General features: G+C 40.7%; 1 protein-coding gene across 3 annotated transcripts in view; it reads left to right on the top strand.

Annotated features, from left to right (window-relative positions):
• Window positions 1–16,803, top strand: part of col14a1a (collagen, type XIV, alpha 1a) — a 144,597-nt gene that overhangs the window by 33,173 nt on the left and 94,621 nt on the right. The window contains exons 6-15 of one of the 3 annotated variants that reach the window (XM_080501030.1): window positions 11,024–11,176; window positions 11,276–11,395; window positions 11,572–11,736; window positions 12,179–12,343; window positions 12,775–12,926; window positions 13,843–13,972; window positions 14,255–14,400; window positions 14,488–14,617; window positions 15,791–15,930; window positions 16,455–16,581. In XM_080501030.1, the coding sequence (XP_080357156.1) occupies window positions 11,024–11,176; window positions 11,276–11,395; window positions 11,572–11,736; window positions 12,179–12,343; window positions 12,775–12,926; window positions 13,843–13,972; window positions 14,255–14,400; window positions 14,488–14,617; window positions 15,791–15,930; window positions 16,455–16,581 (1,428 nt within the window). Of the gene's footprint in view, window positions 1–11,023; window positions 11,177–11,275; window positions 11,396–11,571; window positions 11,737–12,178; window positions 12,344–12,774; window positions 12,927–13,842; window positions 13,973–14,254; window positions 14,401–14,487; window positions 14,618–15,790; window positions 15,931–16,454; window positions 16,582–16,803 lie in introns of those variants that run through there. The other 2 variants (XM_080501029.1, XM_080501028.1) reach the window with 2 other exon arrangements.

The raw sequence follows: 16,803 nt of genomic DNA, 5'->3' as shown, positions 1-16,803 counted from the left end.
GTGGTTTCGGTATAGGTTGACTTGTCATCTGAAAGGCTAAACAAGGACAGCGTTAAAGAGAGATTTTTCAGAAAACATAATACTGTAAAACCTAATGAAAAGTAGGGCGACAAAGATTAAATTCAAACAATTGTCATCCAGTTATGCCCATTTAAGTCTCTGCTTGTTTTTTTTCCCATTATCACATAATCTCCCTTATACTTTATTTTGGATGATGTCCAAAAACTCAGTAATTCCTGCTGCATATACATACAGCCATATCAACCATAGTGTGTGTGTGTGTGTGTGTGTGTGTGTGTGTGTGTGTGTGTGTGCGTGCGTGCGTGCGTGCGTGCGTGCGTGCGTGCGTGCGTGCGTGCGTGTGTGTGTGTTGATGTACGAATGACATTTCGGTCATTAGTGGCAAGAGCTCAATTAGAATAATTATCGTCCACTGATTTTCTGGGCTTCATCATTTGCAGTTTATTATGAGCCACACCACTTCTACTTGTAGTTTAACCCTGGAATGAACCAACACATCAGAGTTTGAAAGAAGGTTGAAAAATAAACACTTTGCATGAATAAGATGTGGTATATGAGAATGTAAATGAGCAGATATACTGTAGATAAAGGGGCAACCCTCTCCAGGTACATTTATAAACTTCAATTTACATTTAAGGCAGTTTAAGCCAATGCTTTTCTGTTTCAGCCATTTTTACTCTACTGCGTTGTTGTTTTTTTTCTAATACAAATGTCACTGTTGTGTCCACAAGCTGCGAGAGGAACGTTTCTTTGAATGATTGTTGTTTGTGGAACAAAATTAAAATGAGATAACAATGTTTGTTTACAAATATGTTGTGAAAGCTGCAGGGGGCTACTACAGAGGGACTGCAGAGCCACATTTGGCTCCAGAACTGCAGGTTGCAGACCCTTCGTCTAGGAGTTATGGTTATGAGAAGTACGCACCATAAATCCTGTCAGTGGTGACAAGGGAGGAATTTTAGAGTTTTTCATAATTTACAAACATTTCGCAGGGGACTGGCCTTCTGTTTGTTTTTATGCACTCAAGGCGGGAAGCACAGAAACCATCTCCTTAATATGGTTTCCTCCTCACCTGTGTTTTTTGTAATTCTCTGCACTTTCATCGTCTTTCCACTGACTCCCTCCAACTCGACTCTCTTACCTCTTCTCCCTGCCCCTTGTTTTAAGGTTTACAGTTGAACAAACACACTGTAGTTGTGGCTTGAACTCATACTTGATGTCGTTTTAGGTTGAAGAAGTTACCCACTTGTGACCCTTTTTGGAAATAAAGACCATTTGTTGCTCAATGGTTAAAAGGAGGCTATTGTGACATTTCAGGAACGCAGACAAATTATAGCTTGGTTTTGCATATATTTGCTTGATTTTCCAGACTCATAACAACTAGTTTAGCTGCAGTAAATTCTTTTTGTACAGTTTGCTGGCTCACTCTCATTCCCTTGAGCTGACGAATATATGCATCTATCATACAAATAGCAGTTCAGACTCGACCAGGATGAACTAAAGGATAGCAAAAGACCAGTGGATAAAACGAAGGAAGCAGTCCCTACTGCATAATTAATAATTAAGCCAGTATTGTTTAGAACAGTGATCAAAAAGACCTGGTGTCACTCAACCACCCTCTACTCTGTGTCCAAGATGCAGAGATGATAAGAACTAAAATACTAACACACAGTTCTGTGTGTGTGTGTGTGTGTGTGTGTGTGTGTGTGTGTATGTGTGTGTGTGAGTGTGCGTGTGCGTGTGGGCAGAGAGATTAGAGGAAGGCAAACAAAGAAAAGAGCACAGACAGGTAGACAGGAAGACATGAGGTAGAGAAATAGTGAGAAAGACAGTTTATAGTCCACACATTGCTTTCGGCATACATCTAGTGTCAGTGAGTCTGTGTATTCAGTGAAGTGGAACAGACAGTGGATTATAGATCAGGAGACCGGGAAGGGAAAGCAACACGAACCATCTGAAAACAGCTGTCGGATTACACCTTAAAACCCAGTGGATCGCCGCACTTGCGCTCACATACGCAGACGCACGTAGGCCCGCAGGTCTCACGCATGAATATGAATGCGAGCACCCGCCTGAGTTTGTCTGAGTTACTCTGAGGGCCACTGAACAAACGACAGGTGTATCAATCTGCTTCCTGTCTCTTTGCTGAATAAACAAGCGCATAAAACAGAGAAAATCCTCCTTTTGAGCTCTTTTGTTCCACCTTTTGGGCTCTTTCAAGTGTGGGTTTAAAGGGCTGTCATTGTGATGGCTGTTTTTACTTGGAAAGAATACAATTCCTGCATATTTATTCACTGGGAAAACAGGACACACTGATCAGACTTGTGCTTTGTCTTGGTTGTTTGTTCTTCTCCATAAGCACGGTGCAAAATACAGAGGAATGGTTGGGGTCTACATATCCCCTCCTCCGGAAAATTAAGGTGCGAGGATAAAATGTATTTACTCCTTCAAAGGGACACACTTGAAAAAAGAGGTTGTTCATCTCAATGGGTTTCTCCTGAATAAATAAAGGCTAGTGAATGACAAAGAATTTGATTTGACTTTTAAAATGACAGAAATATATGAGCATTTTGAATAAACAAATAAAGTGACATGTCCAACTCTCACTTGTCATTTGAAAACCTCACAAAACACAAATGCCATAGTATTAAGTGACAATTTTTAGTATTGGAGAAATGACAAGAGGGAGCCTCCTAGAGGTTTTTCAAGAGACAAATATGTCTTCATATTAAGACCAACAACTGTTAGACCTGTTACACTTGTGGTTTTTGTACTCGAGCTTTATGTTTTATGGATGTCATTTATGATATTCTGTCAAACTTTAGTTTGAGATGCAAGTTTTCCATCTTTTCTTGTCACATATTCCCAGTTTGTCTTTAAATGTATATTTCTTCTGAGGAATTTCTTTCCCACAAGGTGCATTATGTTTCTAATTCAAACTTTAGGTAATATCACATAGTCTGCATGAGCAAGTCACACATTAGTTGTAATAAAATTTGGAAACAGAAAGCCCGAGGTAAAGCTCCCTTGAAGGACAACCTTGACTTATTGGGAAAATTGCTTATTTTCTGTCTTGCCACGAGTTAAGATGAAACATTATTAGTATCAAGGATTTTTCTTTTGTTTTAAATGTTTGCACCTCATTGTGTGTTTTCACGAGAGTTATGTACAGATTCCCAGAAATAATTACACCATCTTACAACGACCTCCACAAGTTTAGATGTTTTTCACAGGAGACAACCTGGCATTAATTTCCTTGCTGAAGTTCCAGGGTCTTGGTGTTGTGCGTGATACCCTGAGTCATCATTTATTTGTAATGTTAATGATAATGTGGGTCTTAGTGCAGTAGTATCTAACAAAATGGGATTTCTGCTGTGAAAAATGCCTAAAAAGACAAGTGGTTTTTCAGAAAATTACACCGCACACACCAAAGAAGCATATTTGCTTACAGTGAAAGTTATTTCCATTGAAAAACAATACTTTAATTTACTAGTTATTTGACCAACTATAGAAGTAATCATTTACCAGTGCAGTACTTCAAAATGTAGTGGTTTTACAGGAGCACATACTTGATGACACTTTCAGTGTTCATGTTCAGTTTCCACCTGTATGTATGACTATTAGTGTGTGTGATCGTGTGTTCCCTCTGTGTGATGGACAGGGGATCTGTCCCACGTACATACTCAGCTTAGATCGGCTCCTGCATCCCACAGCTATAAGCATTGCATCTTAAATTGGTCTCCTTAAAATAATGGTTCAGACAACTTGCTAGTATGCTTATTTGTGGGCATCTATTTAAAATGCTGTCCACAGTTTCCTTTTAGCGAGCACACCTACACACACGTGCTGTAGTTGAGAAGGGAAGGACCACAGCGTATTGATATTAAGGACACCTTTCTGCTTCAACTCACAGAAAATGTTTGACATAATAAACAGCAGTCAGGAGAGTTCAATCCTGTCATTATTATTACTCCTGAAATTATATAGTAAGAAAACATCTTGTTGAACATCAAAATGACAGTTTTGCTACTATAACATTTTATTTACATTTTCATTCATTCTCTGAAGTTCATCTCACACTGAGTAATATGTCAAAGTCAAACATTTCAATTTTGTGAAACTGTCTGCGAATAAGTGTCCAATTATTACTGGGTATGATGAGTCAGCTCTCTCCTGGAGGTTAGGTGCTCTTCTAAAAAGCCGCCTCACCGAGGAATGGCTTTGGAGAGACCAAAGGAAGAAAGCTCACTGATGTCTCGTCACTACAGTGCATCCATCGGTATGCCTGTCACCATCCTCAATGTTAATTCCAGACACTGAAACACAATCACAGTGGCGAGGGAAATAAAACTTAACTAAAGAGAGACTGAAATGACAGCACACTCTGTCTGATCCCCGGCTAAATAGGGGTCAGCAATAAATCAAGGCCGGCTGGAAAGAACTACTGTTAATGAGAACAGAGGAGGAAGCGGCTGGAGAAGTTTTGTGAACCAAATAAGCATGTGTATGTATGTGTGTGTGTATTAGGATGAGTTGCATCTCTGCATTTATTTGTTTGTGTGTTTTTCTTTCATTACTCTCCCGGCTCTATCCATGAGTTTGAGCGAGTGTGTTGGTTCTCCGGAGTATCAGATCACAAAGCAATCCGCTTTGCTTTAATTAATCTCGTCTCTTTGAGAAGATGGTGTGGTTTACAGCGTGTGTGTCCTATGTGTGCTTGTGGATTGTTTCAACTTTTTCCCGCTACAGTTACTGGCAGTCACTGTTAGTTCTCAGAGCAGTTCACTGTCTCCCTCCCTGTATGTCTGTCTCCGCTCTGTTCATTGCAGCCAACAGTGGCTCCCGTTGTTGCAGTTACATTTTTAATACCATTACTCCACTCCCACGAGTTAATTCAATTGTCTGGGAGGCATTTTTTTTCCCCACAGCTCTGCAGACACCACCGTGGGCTGTGTAAAATGTGTCCAGTCTCTCTCTCTCTCTCTCTCTCTCTCTCTCTCTCTCTCTCTCTCTCTCTCTCTCTCTCTCTCTCTCTCTCTCTCTCTCTCTCTCTCTCTCTCTCTCTCTCTCTCTCTCTCTCTCTCTCTCTCTCTCTCTCTCTCTCTCTCTCTGCCCCCCCTCTCATCACGTGACTGCGTGCCAGTTACGCTGAGTGTATGTCGAACTGTGTGCTCGTGTATAAATAGACTCAATCAGACTCTTTTTTTGATCATGTGCTTCCGCGCAAACATGGTTCAGATGTGGTTCAGCCAACCTTGTGGTTTGCAATCAGTGAATATGGACACAAATCTGTGAATTGAGCTTGATGACTCATGCTGTTTGAGAATTACTGGCTTCAGTACTGATCTGTGCATTTCCATTGTAACTTTTAAAAACTACAAGTGTCATAGTGTTAAAAGTATGAAGATGGATGAATTTTATTTACTCTCTGCATTTAAAAACTGTATTGGAAGCCTACAATGGGCAAAAGCTCATACACTGAATAGACAGAGCAAACACACAGAGACGCACACAGTCACACACACTCACATTCTCACAAACGTGCTATGTAGAGTCACCAATTAGCCCTAAATGCATGTTTTTAAATTGTACGTGGTGAAAGCCCACACATGCACAGGGAGGGAGATCATGCAAACTCCACATGGAAAAGCCCAGCCTGGACTCTAAACCATGATCTCCAGTCTAGCCCAGGAGATAATATTCATTGAACATTATTATTTAAAAAATAGGATGGGAGTTTTATATTATTTTAGTTTTTATTCAGTGAGAAATAATGTTTAGTTATTTATTTCCTAGTCCATCTGAAGTTATATTTTCTTTACAAAGACGACGAAACTAAAAGTGAACGCCCCCTTTCAAATAACAAGTTACTTAAAGAAAAAAAGAACAGATTTGCATATTGAATGATGCTTTGCTCTTCATCATACAATTAAAGGCAGTTAACCAGATCGTATTTTGCTTGCTCCACCAACACAACTCTTCAGTGCCGATTTAAACTATTACAACTCACTGAATTACTGACAGATTTTTGGCATGAATTGGGTAGTATTGTAATTATTCAAATGAATGAAAAATGGAAAATGCCAAACTCTATTTTGTATAGGAAAACAATTCATAGATTGTTTCATTCACAAACATTTACCCTGGTAGTTTTATTAAAACCATGTTTAGGCAGGAATGGCTCACATATTTGAGAGCAGAGCAAGAAATTTCCAGTCTGGGTTAACAGCTATGTAGGTTTAAGCTCCCTCAGCTACATTAAATAACACATAAATAGATTGCTGGGTACCAACACAAGTCATGCACGCAAAAACACTTGCTCAGATATCAACCATCTCTCCACCTTCCAAAATTGAAAAAATGAAAATATTAGTTCAGTTTCCATGGGAGAAGAAGAAACTTCAGCATAATAGGCAAGTGAAGGTAAAATTACAAAGTGAGAGTGGAAAGTGTTTTATGCTTTTATGGCTAGCCAATGTTTAGTACAACAATAGTTCAGTTATTGTTCATAACATGAGAAAGTGTCATTGGATGACAAAAATAGAACAAGTTGTTCATTTGCATTAATAAGATTTGGCATATGACTGAGGTCTGGGTGCATCGTTCTAGTATGTTCAGAACCTGAAATTCATCTCTTCATAGCAAACCGAGTAAGAAATGCACATACATTGATGTTGTGCTCTGATTTTGTTTTTCCCATGTGAGCAATAAACACACAGGCTCTAACAAAGAGTCCCATGTTGACGCCTGCCACTACACTTTGTTGAAAGACCTCAGTTCCAGCCGAAGCCTGCTTCTTATTAGTTAACCACAGAGGTATGTGATGGATGAGTGTAGAGAGGCAGAGAAGTACAGTGTCGAGCAGCTGTAGAGTTCAATACAGGAACAACTTGGCACCACAGAAATTGTCAGTGTGTTCATGGTATTTCACCCAAATGCGCTTTGCCTTTTCCGCATTAGCCTTTCTCTTCTCCACACTCTTTTCTTGCGCCATACCGAAATGCAGGCCACTGTTCGCCACAGTAAAAGCACTTCGACATGCAGCAAAGATGCTTGTCGAGAAGAGAAAAGGGGGAACGAGAGATGGAGTTGATGAGTAAAAGGAAAGCAGATGGGGCTTATGGGGACCAGAGGTAACTTTCAATAGCCTGCTGTTGTCTGGCAGTCAAGCAGAGAGCAGAGAACGGAGGAACACGGTATCTGACATCTGCTGTGATTAAAACACTAATATGTGTGTAAGTAGATTCCTTTTTTTTTGACTCTTCGATTTACACTTGTCCACGATCTGAAGTGTTTCTGTTTGGCATTTTGGTCTGTGTAAGGATCGCAGAGTTAAATTTAATGCTGCTACAGCCAAAGTCTTTGTGTTTGAAATTTGCATGTTCTCCCTCTGCACATGTGATGTTTTCCATTTCGATTAGTTAAGGCGTCCGCAGCTACACACGACTCTTTATCCTGTCGGCAGCGGCTCGCTGCAGCTTTCACAAAATATTTGTGAATCATTTTTATCAAACAATCTTTCAGAGATCTTGTTGTTCGAGGTGACAAATGTGACACTTATGTCATAGAACGGTTCAATAGTTGGTCAACTAAAATACACGTCACCTCCTACTATGTCACCAGCCCGCGCTGCATTTCACTGCAGGTGATAAATGTTGAGTTTCCAACCCCCACATCTTAATCAGCTAAGCATGAAAGATTCCAAATAAAGGAAAGCCTCAAAAGAAAATCGAGTTTTATTCAACATGGACAGACTCATTTGCTTTCACTGCCACTGCAGGTTGGATATGTGGGAAGATCTTAGTGAACAACAAGAGTGAAACTGAATTTCTAAAATGACATAGACAGCGAAAAACAGTCGCACACGTGTCTTAATTGTAGCTATCAAATATCATGAATGACCTGATCAACCCACCAACCCACCCACACACTCCATTTTATCCAACACACTCCAACCTCAACACCACATTACTGGACTCAGCACAAACTGTGCTTTCTGAACCTCCACAGCACCTGAAGAAACAAGAGACTCTGGAAGCAGTCAAAAAATATATTTTTTCACATTGTTTTCCACATTTAAATGATTATCAATGGCTTTGTTTTTACTATTCACATTGGAGTTCCCCGTCACGGCTCTCTGCCTGTCCTGTGACTCTCAGCTTCAGAACATGCTGACTGTTTGGTGTTTTCAATTGCATGAACGGTGATGGTTTAGGTCTCACTGGAGACAGACATGTAATGGGAGCATCTCTTTGTCCAAATGGCTCTTTTTAAGGGACGGCTGTTGGACATGGGTTATTTATTGTCAGTAATATCTGGGCATTTTGAGACTCTGATAGTAGATCTGCCTCATGATCAAAAAAGAAAGAAAAGAAAATTCTTTGCACAATATGTGAGCCTTAGTTTTCCTTTGTTACTTAGTTTTAATTGAATAATGGAGAAGCAATTTTATGTTTTTTGGTTGGTTTTTTGGTTGATTTCTTGTTAATTATCACAAAGAGAGAGAAACATTCATCACAAAAGGTATTTTATTTTATGGTCTGCTTGTGACACTCTAGCTGGGGAGCTACTTTCCAGGTCCTGTGAGAATGAATGACAGCGACTGGCTTCTTAAAGAGAGAAAAAGAGCTCTTGAATTCACCCAAACAGGCTGTTTACAGACGTCCGTAGGAATAATGTGAAGGACAGGGGCAGCCTTGATTACTGGTTCAGATTTAAAACACCAGCATTATGCCTCGTTGACATTCTCACCACCTCGGCAACAATAGACCTGGGAATGGCCAGCGAGCTGTAATTAGCTGTAATTAGCAGCCCTCTAATCCTCTGTTTACCACCTTCCTCGTCAGACTTAATAGCTTTTCACATTTAAGAGTATCTCACTCTCCTTCTCTGACTCTGTCTGTCGTTACCATTCGGTTCCCACACCTTACTATTTAGCCGCAGTGTCAACAGCTGTTTCTATAGATACTAACCTGTGAATGCTTCTCATTTTGACTCAAAGAATAGTTGCTAAGCTGAACTACGTGTGTGTGTGTGTGTGTGTGTGTGTGTGTGTGTGTGTGTGTGTGTGTGTGCGTGTGTGTGTGCGTGCGTGCGTGCGTGCGTGCGTGCGTGCGTGCGTGCGTGCGTGCGTGCGTGCGTGCGTGCGTGTGTGTATGTGTTTTGTCTTTTGTCTAAAGAAGCCCTTTCCAGTGCTTGGGTATGGTTGTTGAAATATATTCTTTAACCACAAAGCTTCTTTGAAAGGCCATGTTTGTTTGTTTGTTTTGGCAAGAGGAGCATCTCTACAAAGATTCATCTTAATGCTCTTTGGCCTTGCAGCTTTTTGCCATTTTACTGAAACCCCATCTTCTCTTCTCTTCTCTTCTCTTCTCTTCTCTTCTCTTCTCTTCTCTTCTCTTCTCTTCTCTTCTCTTCTCTTCTCTTCTCTTCTCTTCTCTTCTCTTCTCTTCTCTTCTCTTCTCTTCTCTTCTCTTCTCTTCTCTTCTCTTCTCTTCTTTGTAGTCATTCTCGTGCTGCTTTATAAAAGGATTGGAGCTTCAATGGCACATATCAGATGCATTTGCAAATCCAAGATTGTCATCAGCTTGCTCTCGACCTTGTTGTCTTCGCTTCTCTCCTTCATCTGCTGCCTGCAGCAGATGGTTGGTTCAAGGACAGCAGACAGCAGACAGACGGCTGCGTCTGGAAAAAAAAAATTGTCCTCGAAACAGATACCTGTGCCTTATCATTATGTGATTTTTTTATTTATGTTTTTTCAATGATTGCTGATTTTCCACAATATATTAGTGAAAAATATCAATATTCCCATGTTTTTCCTGCACGTACAGCATTTTGTTCATGCAAAACATGAAGTAATCCTAGCAGATAGACTTATTGTGCCATCAATAATCTCAGAAGACCATCACCAAACCTCTATTGTGGGAAATCAAAGCGCTCTCCCTGCTGTACTAGTGAAGATATTTGAAACACATACTTCCTGATCAGCACTGGCTGAATTATCCACACTGACGCATATTGTATCTCTAGACTCCATAATCCATATCTTGATAGTTTAAACGAACAACTCCAAGCACAAATGCACAGCAATAATTCACGTCTGCAACAGTCAGCATTTTCTGTAATGGCTTTTCCTCATTAAGAGACAAACGTTCAACTTCATCAGCATGTTGTGGTTTATTCTCTCCTATATTTGTGGACAGAAAAGTGATTTATGATGCGACTTATAGAGGATTTATCCATTTTTATTATATTTTATTATGCAGGATGACAACATAAGCAGGTACAGAATTATGATGAATGAATGAACAAATAGGAATCAGTGTGTGTGTGTTTGTGTGCAACAAGAAAGTGCACATTATGTAAATGACTACATTTTATTTGAATATTTAAGGTTACGAGTTATCGAGAGCAGAGGATAGTTGAAATGACAAACCAGTGTGTGTGTGCACGTGCATGTGCATAACAGAACTTCCATAGTATTGACTCATATCAAGACTCAGTTTTGGATTCAGCAGCAGAAGCGCCCTTAAAAGGATTTCTCACATATAAAATGAGTCAGTTTTCCAATATCATGGTTGGAGATTAATACCAGCAACCAGGTTGAAGAAAATACTGAAGAAAAAGTTTGAACAAAAGTTCAAAGGACGCTCTCAGCATGCAACTTTTACGTTATGCAGTACTCTGTTGTTAGGGAAGATCAAAAGAAAAGATGCAGAAGATTGTATGTTTGTGTCAATGAAATGTTTCAAATGTTTTGCGTTGCATGGCCTTTGTTCAATAAAGAATATATGAAGCTGCCAATACTTAAATATTTATTGTGTCTCTGTTTTTTCTTGAAAAACCCATGCATCCTGATTGAAAACGTTGTGTGCTTTTATCTATTTTATGATCTTTTCACCCTTTACTTTTCACTTCATCCTATGTCTTCTTCTGCTGTTCCTGTGCTGAAGTAAGCGATTGGAATTCATGCCGCTCTGTTTTTCTCTTTCATCTCTTCTAGTTCAGTTTGTGTGCCACACTGAGGCCATTGCAGATATCGTGATCCTGGTGGACGGCTCCTGGAGTATCGGTCGCATCAATTTCCGGCTGGTCCGTATGTTCTTGGAAAATCTGGTCAACGCCTTTGATGTCGGCATCAATAAGACAAGAATCGGTTGGTCACGGCGGCTTTCAATTGTTGAACAGATGGGAACGTCCTGTGACCAATATGGTTGTGATGACAAGGTGTGTGCATGTAAATGTGTGTTTGTAGGTCTGGCTCAGTACAGCGGTGATCCCAGGATAGAGTGGCATTTGAATGCTTTTTCTACCAAAGATGCCGTCATAGATGCTGTGAAGAACCTGCCTTACAAAGGAGGAAATACCCTCACAGGTGCTTTAATCTCCTATGCTTTTCTGATCGAGTAGAATCTGATAGAATTGTACTCTGAATACTTACTATTTCGCTGTTGTGCTCTGCTGATCACTGATCTGCGTTCATTTATTCTGTATCAATTTTCTTCTGCATTTTTCATTTTCTTGTACGATTATCTCTGTCACACTCCGCAGGCCTCGCTCTGACTTTTATATGGGAAAACTGTTTTAAACCTGAATCTGGCTCACGTGTCGGTGTACCTAAGATCGGGATCCTAATCACAGACGGGAAGTCCCAAGATGATGTCATACCACCTGCAGAGAGTCTGAGAAAAGCTGGCGTTGAGCTTTTTGCCATCGGTTAGAACCGACATGCACACATAAACACCAGCACAGAGGAGAAGAAGCCTTAGTAGAGGCCACAACACTGTTTTCAACCTCGTTGAAATGCATTTATATACATTCAATTGTCAATGACATACCATGACCACAGAATATATTACTAAAAGTTGACATATGCATTGCTTGCATAAAGTGTCTTGCATAGAGTGTATCATACATTTGCACTACGAATTGAACACGTATTGAGGAACAGTAGTAATTATTAATGTCGAGGATACAGACCGAACACTGTGTTACTTTTTACAATTCATGAAATTAATGCAGTTTAAAAACAGTTGGACTACTTTGAAGAATGTACCATGCACCAAGAATTCGTTTTTCAATTTCCAAGCATTTCAACGAGAGCTCTTACAAGAGGTTTTATTTTGACTGACAATCATGTGCGCCTTTACTTTTCCAGGTGTGAAAAATGCCGATGAGAATGAGTTGCGCTCCATCGCCACAGAGCCACACAACAGTCACGTCTACAATGTGGCCGACTTCAACATCATGAGCTCCATCGTGGAGGGACTGACCAGAACAGTGTGTGAACAGGTGGAGCAACAGGACAAAGATATCAAGCTGAGTAAGCAGAGAGCAAAGAGGAAAAGACAAATAGTTTTAATGTTTGTACATTGTATGGTATGGTATTTTTATCAGTGAGATGAAGGAGGAAAACCACACCGATTGTGAGATGTTACAGCTTTATTCCAGCTGCTATTTCTCAAGTGAACAAAATATAGCATGCTGTGTTTGTCTGTCCATTTACATACCAGTCCATCTTATATACCTCTTCTTCCAATGCAGGATAACAGCTAACTATAGGTGAAGGCAGAGTGCACTCTGGACAAGTTGCCAGTTCATCACAGGGCAAAAACAAAAAAAGATTCACAAAAATTTACAGACACAAACTTGAACCAAACGCAACAATACTTTATAAGGTCACCTATCCAAGATGAGGAAGGATAGTCAAAGTAAAACTTAATTCACATGCCGGGCTCTTTTCCTTTTTTACAGAACTTCCACCCGAGGTAATAGGAGCACCATTTGACCTGGAGACATCACACGTCACAGCCGGGAGCTTTCGAGTGTCGTGGAGCCATGCCCCAGGAAACGTAGAGAAATATAGGGTGGTTTATTATCCTGCTCAAGGAGGGGCCCCTCAGGAGGTAAAAAAAAAAAAAAACCTGCGCTTTGCTGTGAACGTCACAACGTCCACTGCACTTGAGTGTTTTTCCAGGTTGAATTGGGAAACACTGAGGAAATCAACAAGGAAGATGCGACACAAAGATTTATTGCAACATAAACTGAAAGAACATACTCAGCATTGTAACCACGTAGCTCAAAATTCTGAGATGCAGGTATGCATGCATTTGTGCATGAACTATGAAAATCACTGCAGTCAGTAGGAGCAGAGAGGGGTGGGCACACTATGCTTTCCCACCATATTTACTGCACCTGTGAGAATTATCTGGGTAGGTTTATAGTTGGGGATCTTCAGACACTGGCGGTATCCTTCAGCCCAACCTTTCACTTTCATCTCACCCTTTACAGTTCCCAGAATCATCCATGCAGGTGACAAAGACTCACTAGAAATGATATTGTGGCCGGCACCTGCATGCTTTTTTTCTTTTTTTTCAATAAATGTGACCACAGAAAAAATGTAATCTTTGCTTAGCTGGGTTTACTGGGGCCAGATGTTGTGGAGCTGCATGTGAGGAGACCTTTCCAGCTGGCTAAGGCCAGAACTCATCTCTATCTCAACTGTCATCCTTTCATTCCTACATGCATAAGAAACAAGCTTTAGGCATTTGTGCTTCATCCTATTCATTGAATTGATTGTTTCTACCCTCCTTTCCCTTCTCGTTTCAATCCTTTTTGAATCCCAATCTCATCCTTCTTCTCACCCATTTGGATTTTCCATCCTTCACACATTTTTTTCTCCCATGATTTCCATTTTCCCCACCATTCTTTGTCTCTTTACCCCCTCCTTTGTGGTTATCTCATCCATTTCTGCACTTTTGTCCCCTCCATCCATCTTTCACACTCCACTCTCCTCCCCGGACTCGCCCTCCGTCACCCTAGGCTGTGGTGGATGGCAGCGAATCTTCACTGGTGCTGCAGCATCTCAGCTCTCTCACCGAGTACCAGCTGGCTGTGTTTGCTGTGTACGCAGATGAGGCAAGCGAGGCTCTGCGAGGATCCGAAACAACGCGTAAGTTGATTCTTAAGCACAAACACGCATGGAAATGTTCATACAAAGCCCTGCGCCAATTCTTCTGTCAACATCCAAGAGCACGAGTTAATGATGGAGGCTCAGAAGTGTGAGAGCTGTGGAAGCCAGACATCATTCGAGTAGACACAAGACGCGCATCTACAAAAGTGTCATGATGCTCTTAAAATGTTTATTATTGAAGGATACAAACATCATTAATGTGATTCCTTCTTGAATGAAATGAGTGTATATCTGTGTGTGGTCGTGTGTGTTTCTCCACAGTTGCGCTTCCCACTGTCACGGGCCTCCAGCTGTCCGACACCACCTACAACACCATGAAAGCAAGATGGGACAGTGTGGAGGGAGTCTCTGGCTACATGCTGCTGTACACACCACTAACAGATGACAGAGATATGGAAGAGAAGGAGGTAATCAGGAAAAAAAAGTGAAGAAATCCCGTTATTGTCCACAGTTTGAACTGCCCATTGTAAGCGTTCGTACCTCTTTGTCCACAGATCAAGTTGTCGGATGCAGTTACAGAGCTGGAGCTGGATGGATTGATACCTCACACTGAATACACGGTCACTGTTTATGCCATGTATGGAGACGAGGCCAGTGACCCCATTACAAACCAGGAAACCACATGTGAGCAATGCACAGTCTTCAACTTGGAGCTATTTTTGACTTTCATTCTAACAACTCGCATACTTTTGTAGAAATATAGTTTCGAAGTTTAGAAATATTGAAGTGTACATCAACATGACCCTGTAAATATCTTTTAATAACAACTTTCACCCATAAGCCCAATGTTGAAATAGAAAGTAAAGCGACGTAATATTTTCCAGTTATTATAACATAAACTGTTTTCTTGAACTTCACAAAATAGCAGCACAGTGGCAATGCCATGTTCTGTTTAATATACTCAAACTTGCACACAGGTGGAAAATTGTATCTAGAATAATTATATATTAGTAGAGTTTTCTGTTTGTTGTTGTTTTTTAATTGGAGTGAATGTGTAACAAGACCACTGATATAAAGTTATAGATTCTCTGAAATGACCCAAACATGAGACTCACAAGGTGCTTTAGAACATAATCTTTATTACCTAAAAAACACTTGGAGGCAAGATTTCACATTGAACACACCAGTATTTCTAAAACATGGCACAATAGAGCTGAATAAATAGATGGGTAAAATAAATGAGCGGAATAAAGTTTCTCACTTTGGACATGGTTGACAGACAGAGCGACAGGTAACCCCTGGGACAGACAAACTGTCCTCGTGTTTTGTTTGTTCTTTTTTGAGGTTTTAAGATAAGGTTTTAGGTTTTACATTTTCTATGTGTCAACCCTCCATGGTTCCCTGGGCTTCAGCTCTGACACCATGGTTTTCATTGTTCTGGTTCTTGTTTTATCATTTATGCTGCTTGGTTTATGGTCTGTCTTGCCGGCAGACTAAACTCTGTCGGCATGGAAGAATGGACCGGCCAACGAAGAATAAAAATCCATAGTCATTACGGTGATAACACAAACTTACTAAACACGCAGACACAGGTGGGAATGTGAAGGATGCTGATAGAGGATTGGATTTAAAAGTATTGTGACTGTAGATATTGCAGCAGAAAAAAAAAACAAGATGCTCACACACAGAACAAAACTCTTGAAGATGAAATACAAGTGCACATATCAAAATATGAACACGAGGGCATCTAAAATTTGTGTCAGGAGAAAGTATGTCGTTTCTTTTGGGCCTGTACTAATCTCAAGAACCCTTCAAACACTCATCAATCGCTTGCTTTCACTGCCTCTTTTCCTCCAGTGCCGCTGCCTCCTCCCAGCAATCTCCAATTCTCCGACATCACTCACAACTCGGCTCACATCAGCTGGGATCCTGCGCCCAGTGCAGTCAAAGGCTACCGCATCATATGGGTCAAGACAGACGGACTAGAAACAGAAGTGGTGCGTGCTGTGTGCGTGTGATTAATGCCTTTAAAATGTGGAGTACTCTTTGATCTTTTGACAGCCTCTTGCCTCTGAGGATATCTGTGTCTGAATGAGGAAAGATAAGTAGTAGAAATAACGGGAGTAACAATACAGAGGAAATTAATTACAGGGCTTTACAGTATGTGAGTGTCAGGTCGAAATTACTATTGAGCGCCGATATAAATCATCTTGGAAATTGCACAGATATTGGAGGCATCCATTTGGACACAACATGTGCGTTTCAGTGCACAACTTGAATGCCTGTGCGGATTGTTGCTTGTGAATCAGAGCTTGTTTTTGCTAAAGGTCACTCTTCCGGAAATGCTTAATTTGCTTTGGCAGTATTGTACACACCGAGAATCAGAGAAAATCACTACAAAGAACTTGAGTGGCCTTGCAGCCTTTTGAGCTGATTGTGATTGAAGTGTTCTATTTTTTTCCCCAGACACAACAGTGTGTTTTTCATGGCGTGTGCGGTATTATGTGTGCGTGTCCTGCAGGTGGAGGTGGGTCCTCTGAGTTCTTATGACCTCAGCGAGCTGACGTCTCTAATGGAGTATTCGGTGGCCATCTTTGCACTTTACAGCGACGGTCAATCTGAGCCGCTCACTGACGGGTTCACCACAAGTAAGACACTGTCACATTACAGGAAGAACACACACAAAAATAGCGAGACAGTGTAGAAAGCTGAGTGGTCAGTAGGTTCGTGAACTTTTTGTATCTTCTGCCAACATATTTTGACAAATATAAGTTCATTCTTTTTTTGTCTTATTTAATGTCTGAATTTATCGTACTCAGTGGTGTTATTTCATTCCTCCTCTCTACTGAGGGCAATTTCTGCTCATTTTC

The sequence above is a fragment of the Blennius ocellaris genome (genome assembly GCF_963422515.1).
Source record: "Blennius ocellaris genome assembly, chromosome: 8".
In the NCBI taxonomy this organism is placed as follows: Eukaryota; Metazoa; Chordata; class Actinopteri; order Blenniiformes; family Blenniidae; genus Blennius; species Blennius ocellaris.
The sequence above is the reverse complement of the archived record's forward strand: the minus strand, read 5'-3'. Positions and strand labels throughout refer to the sequence as shown.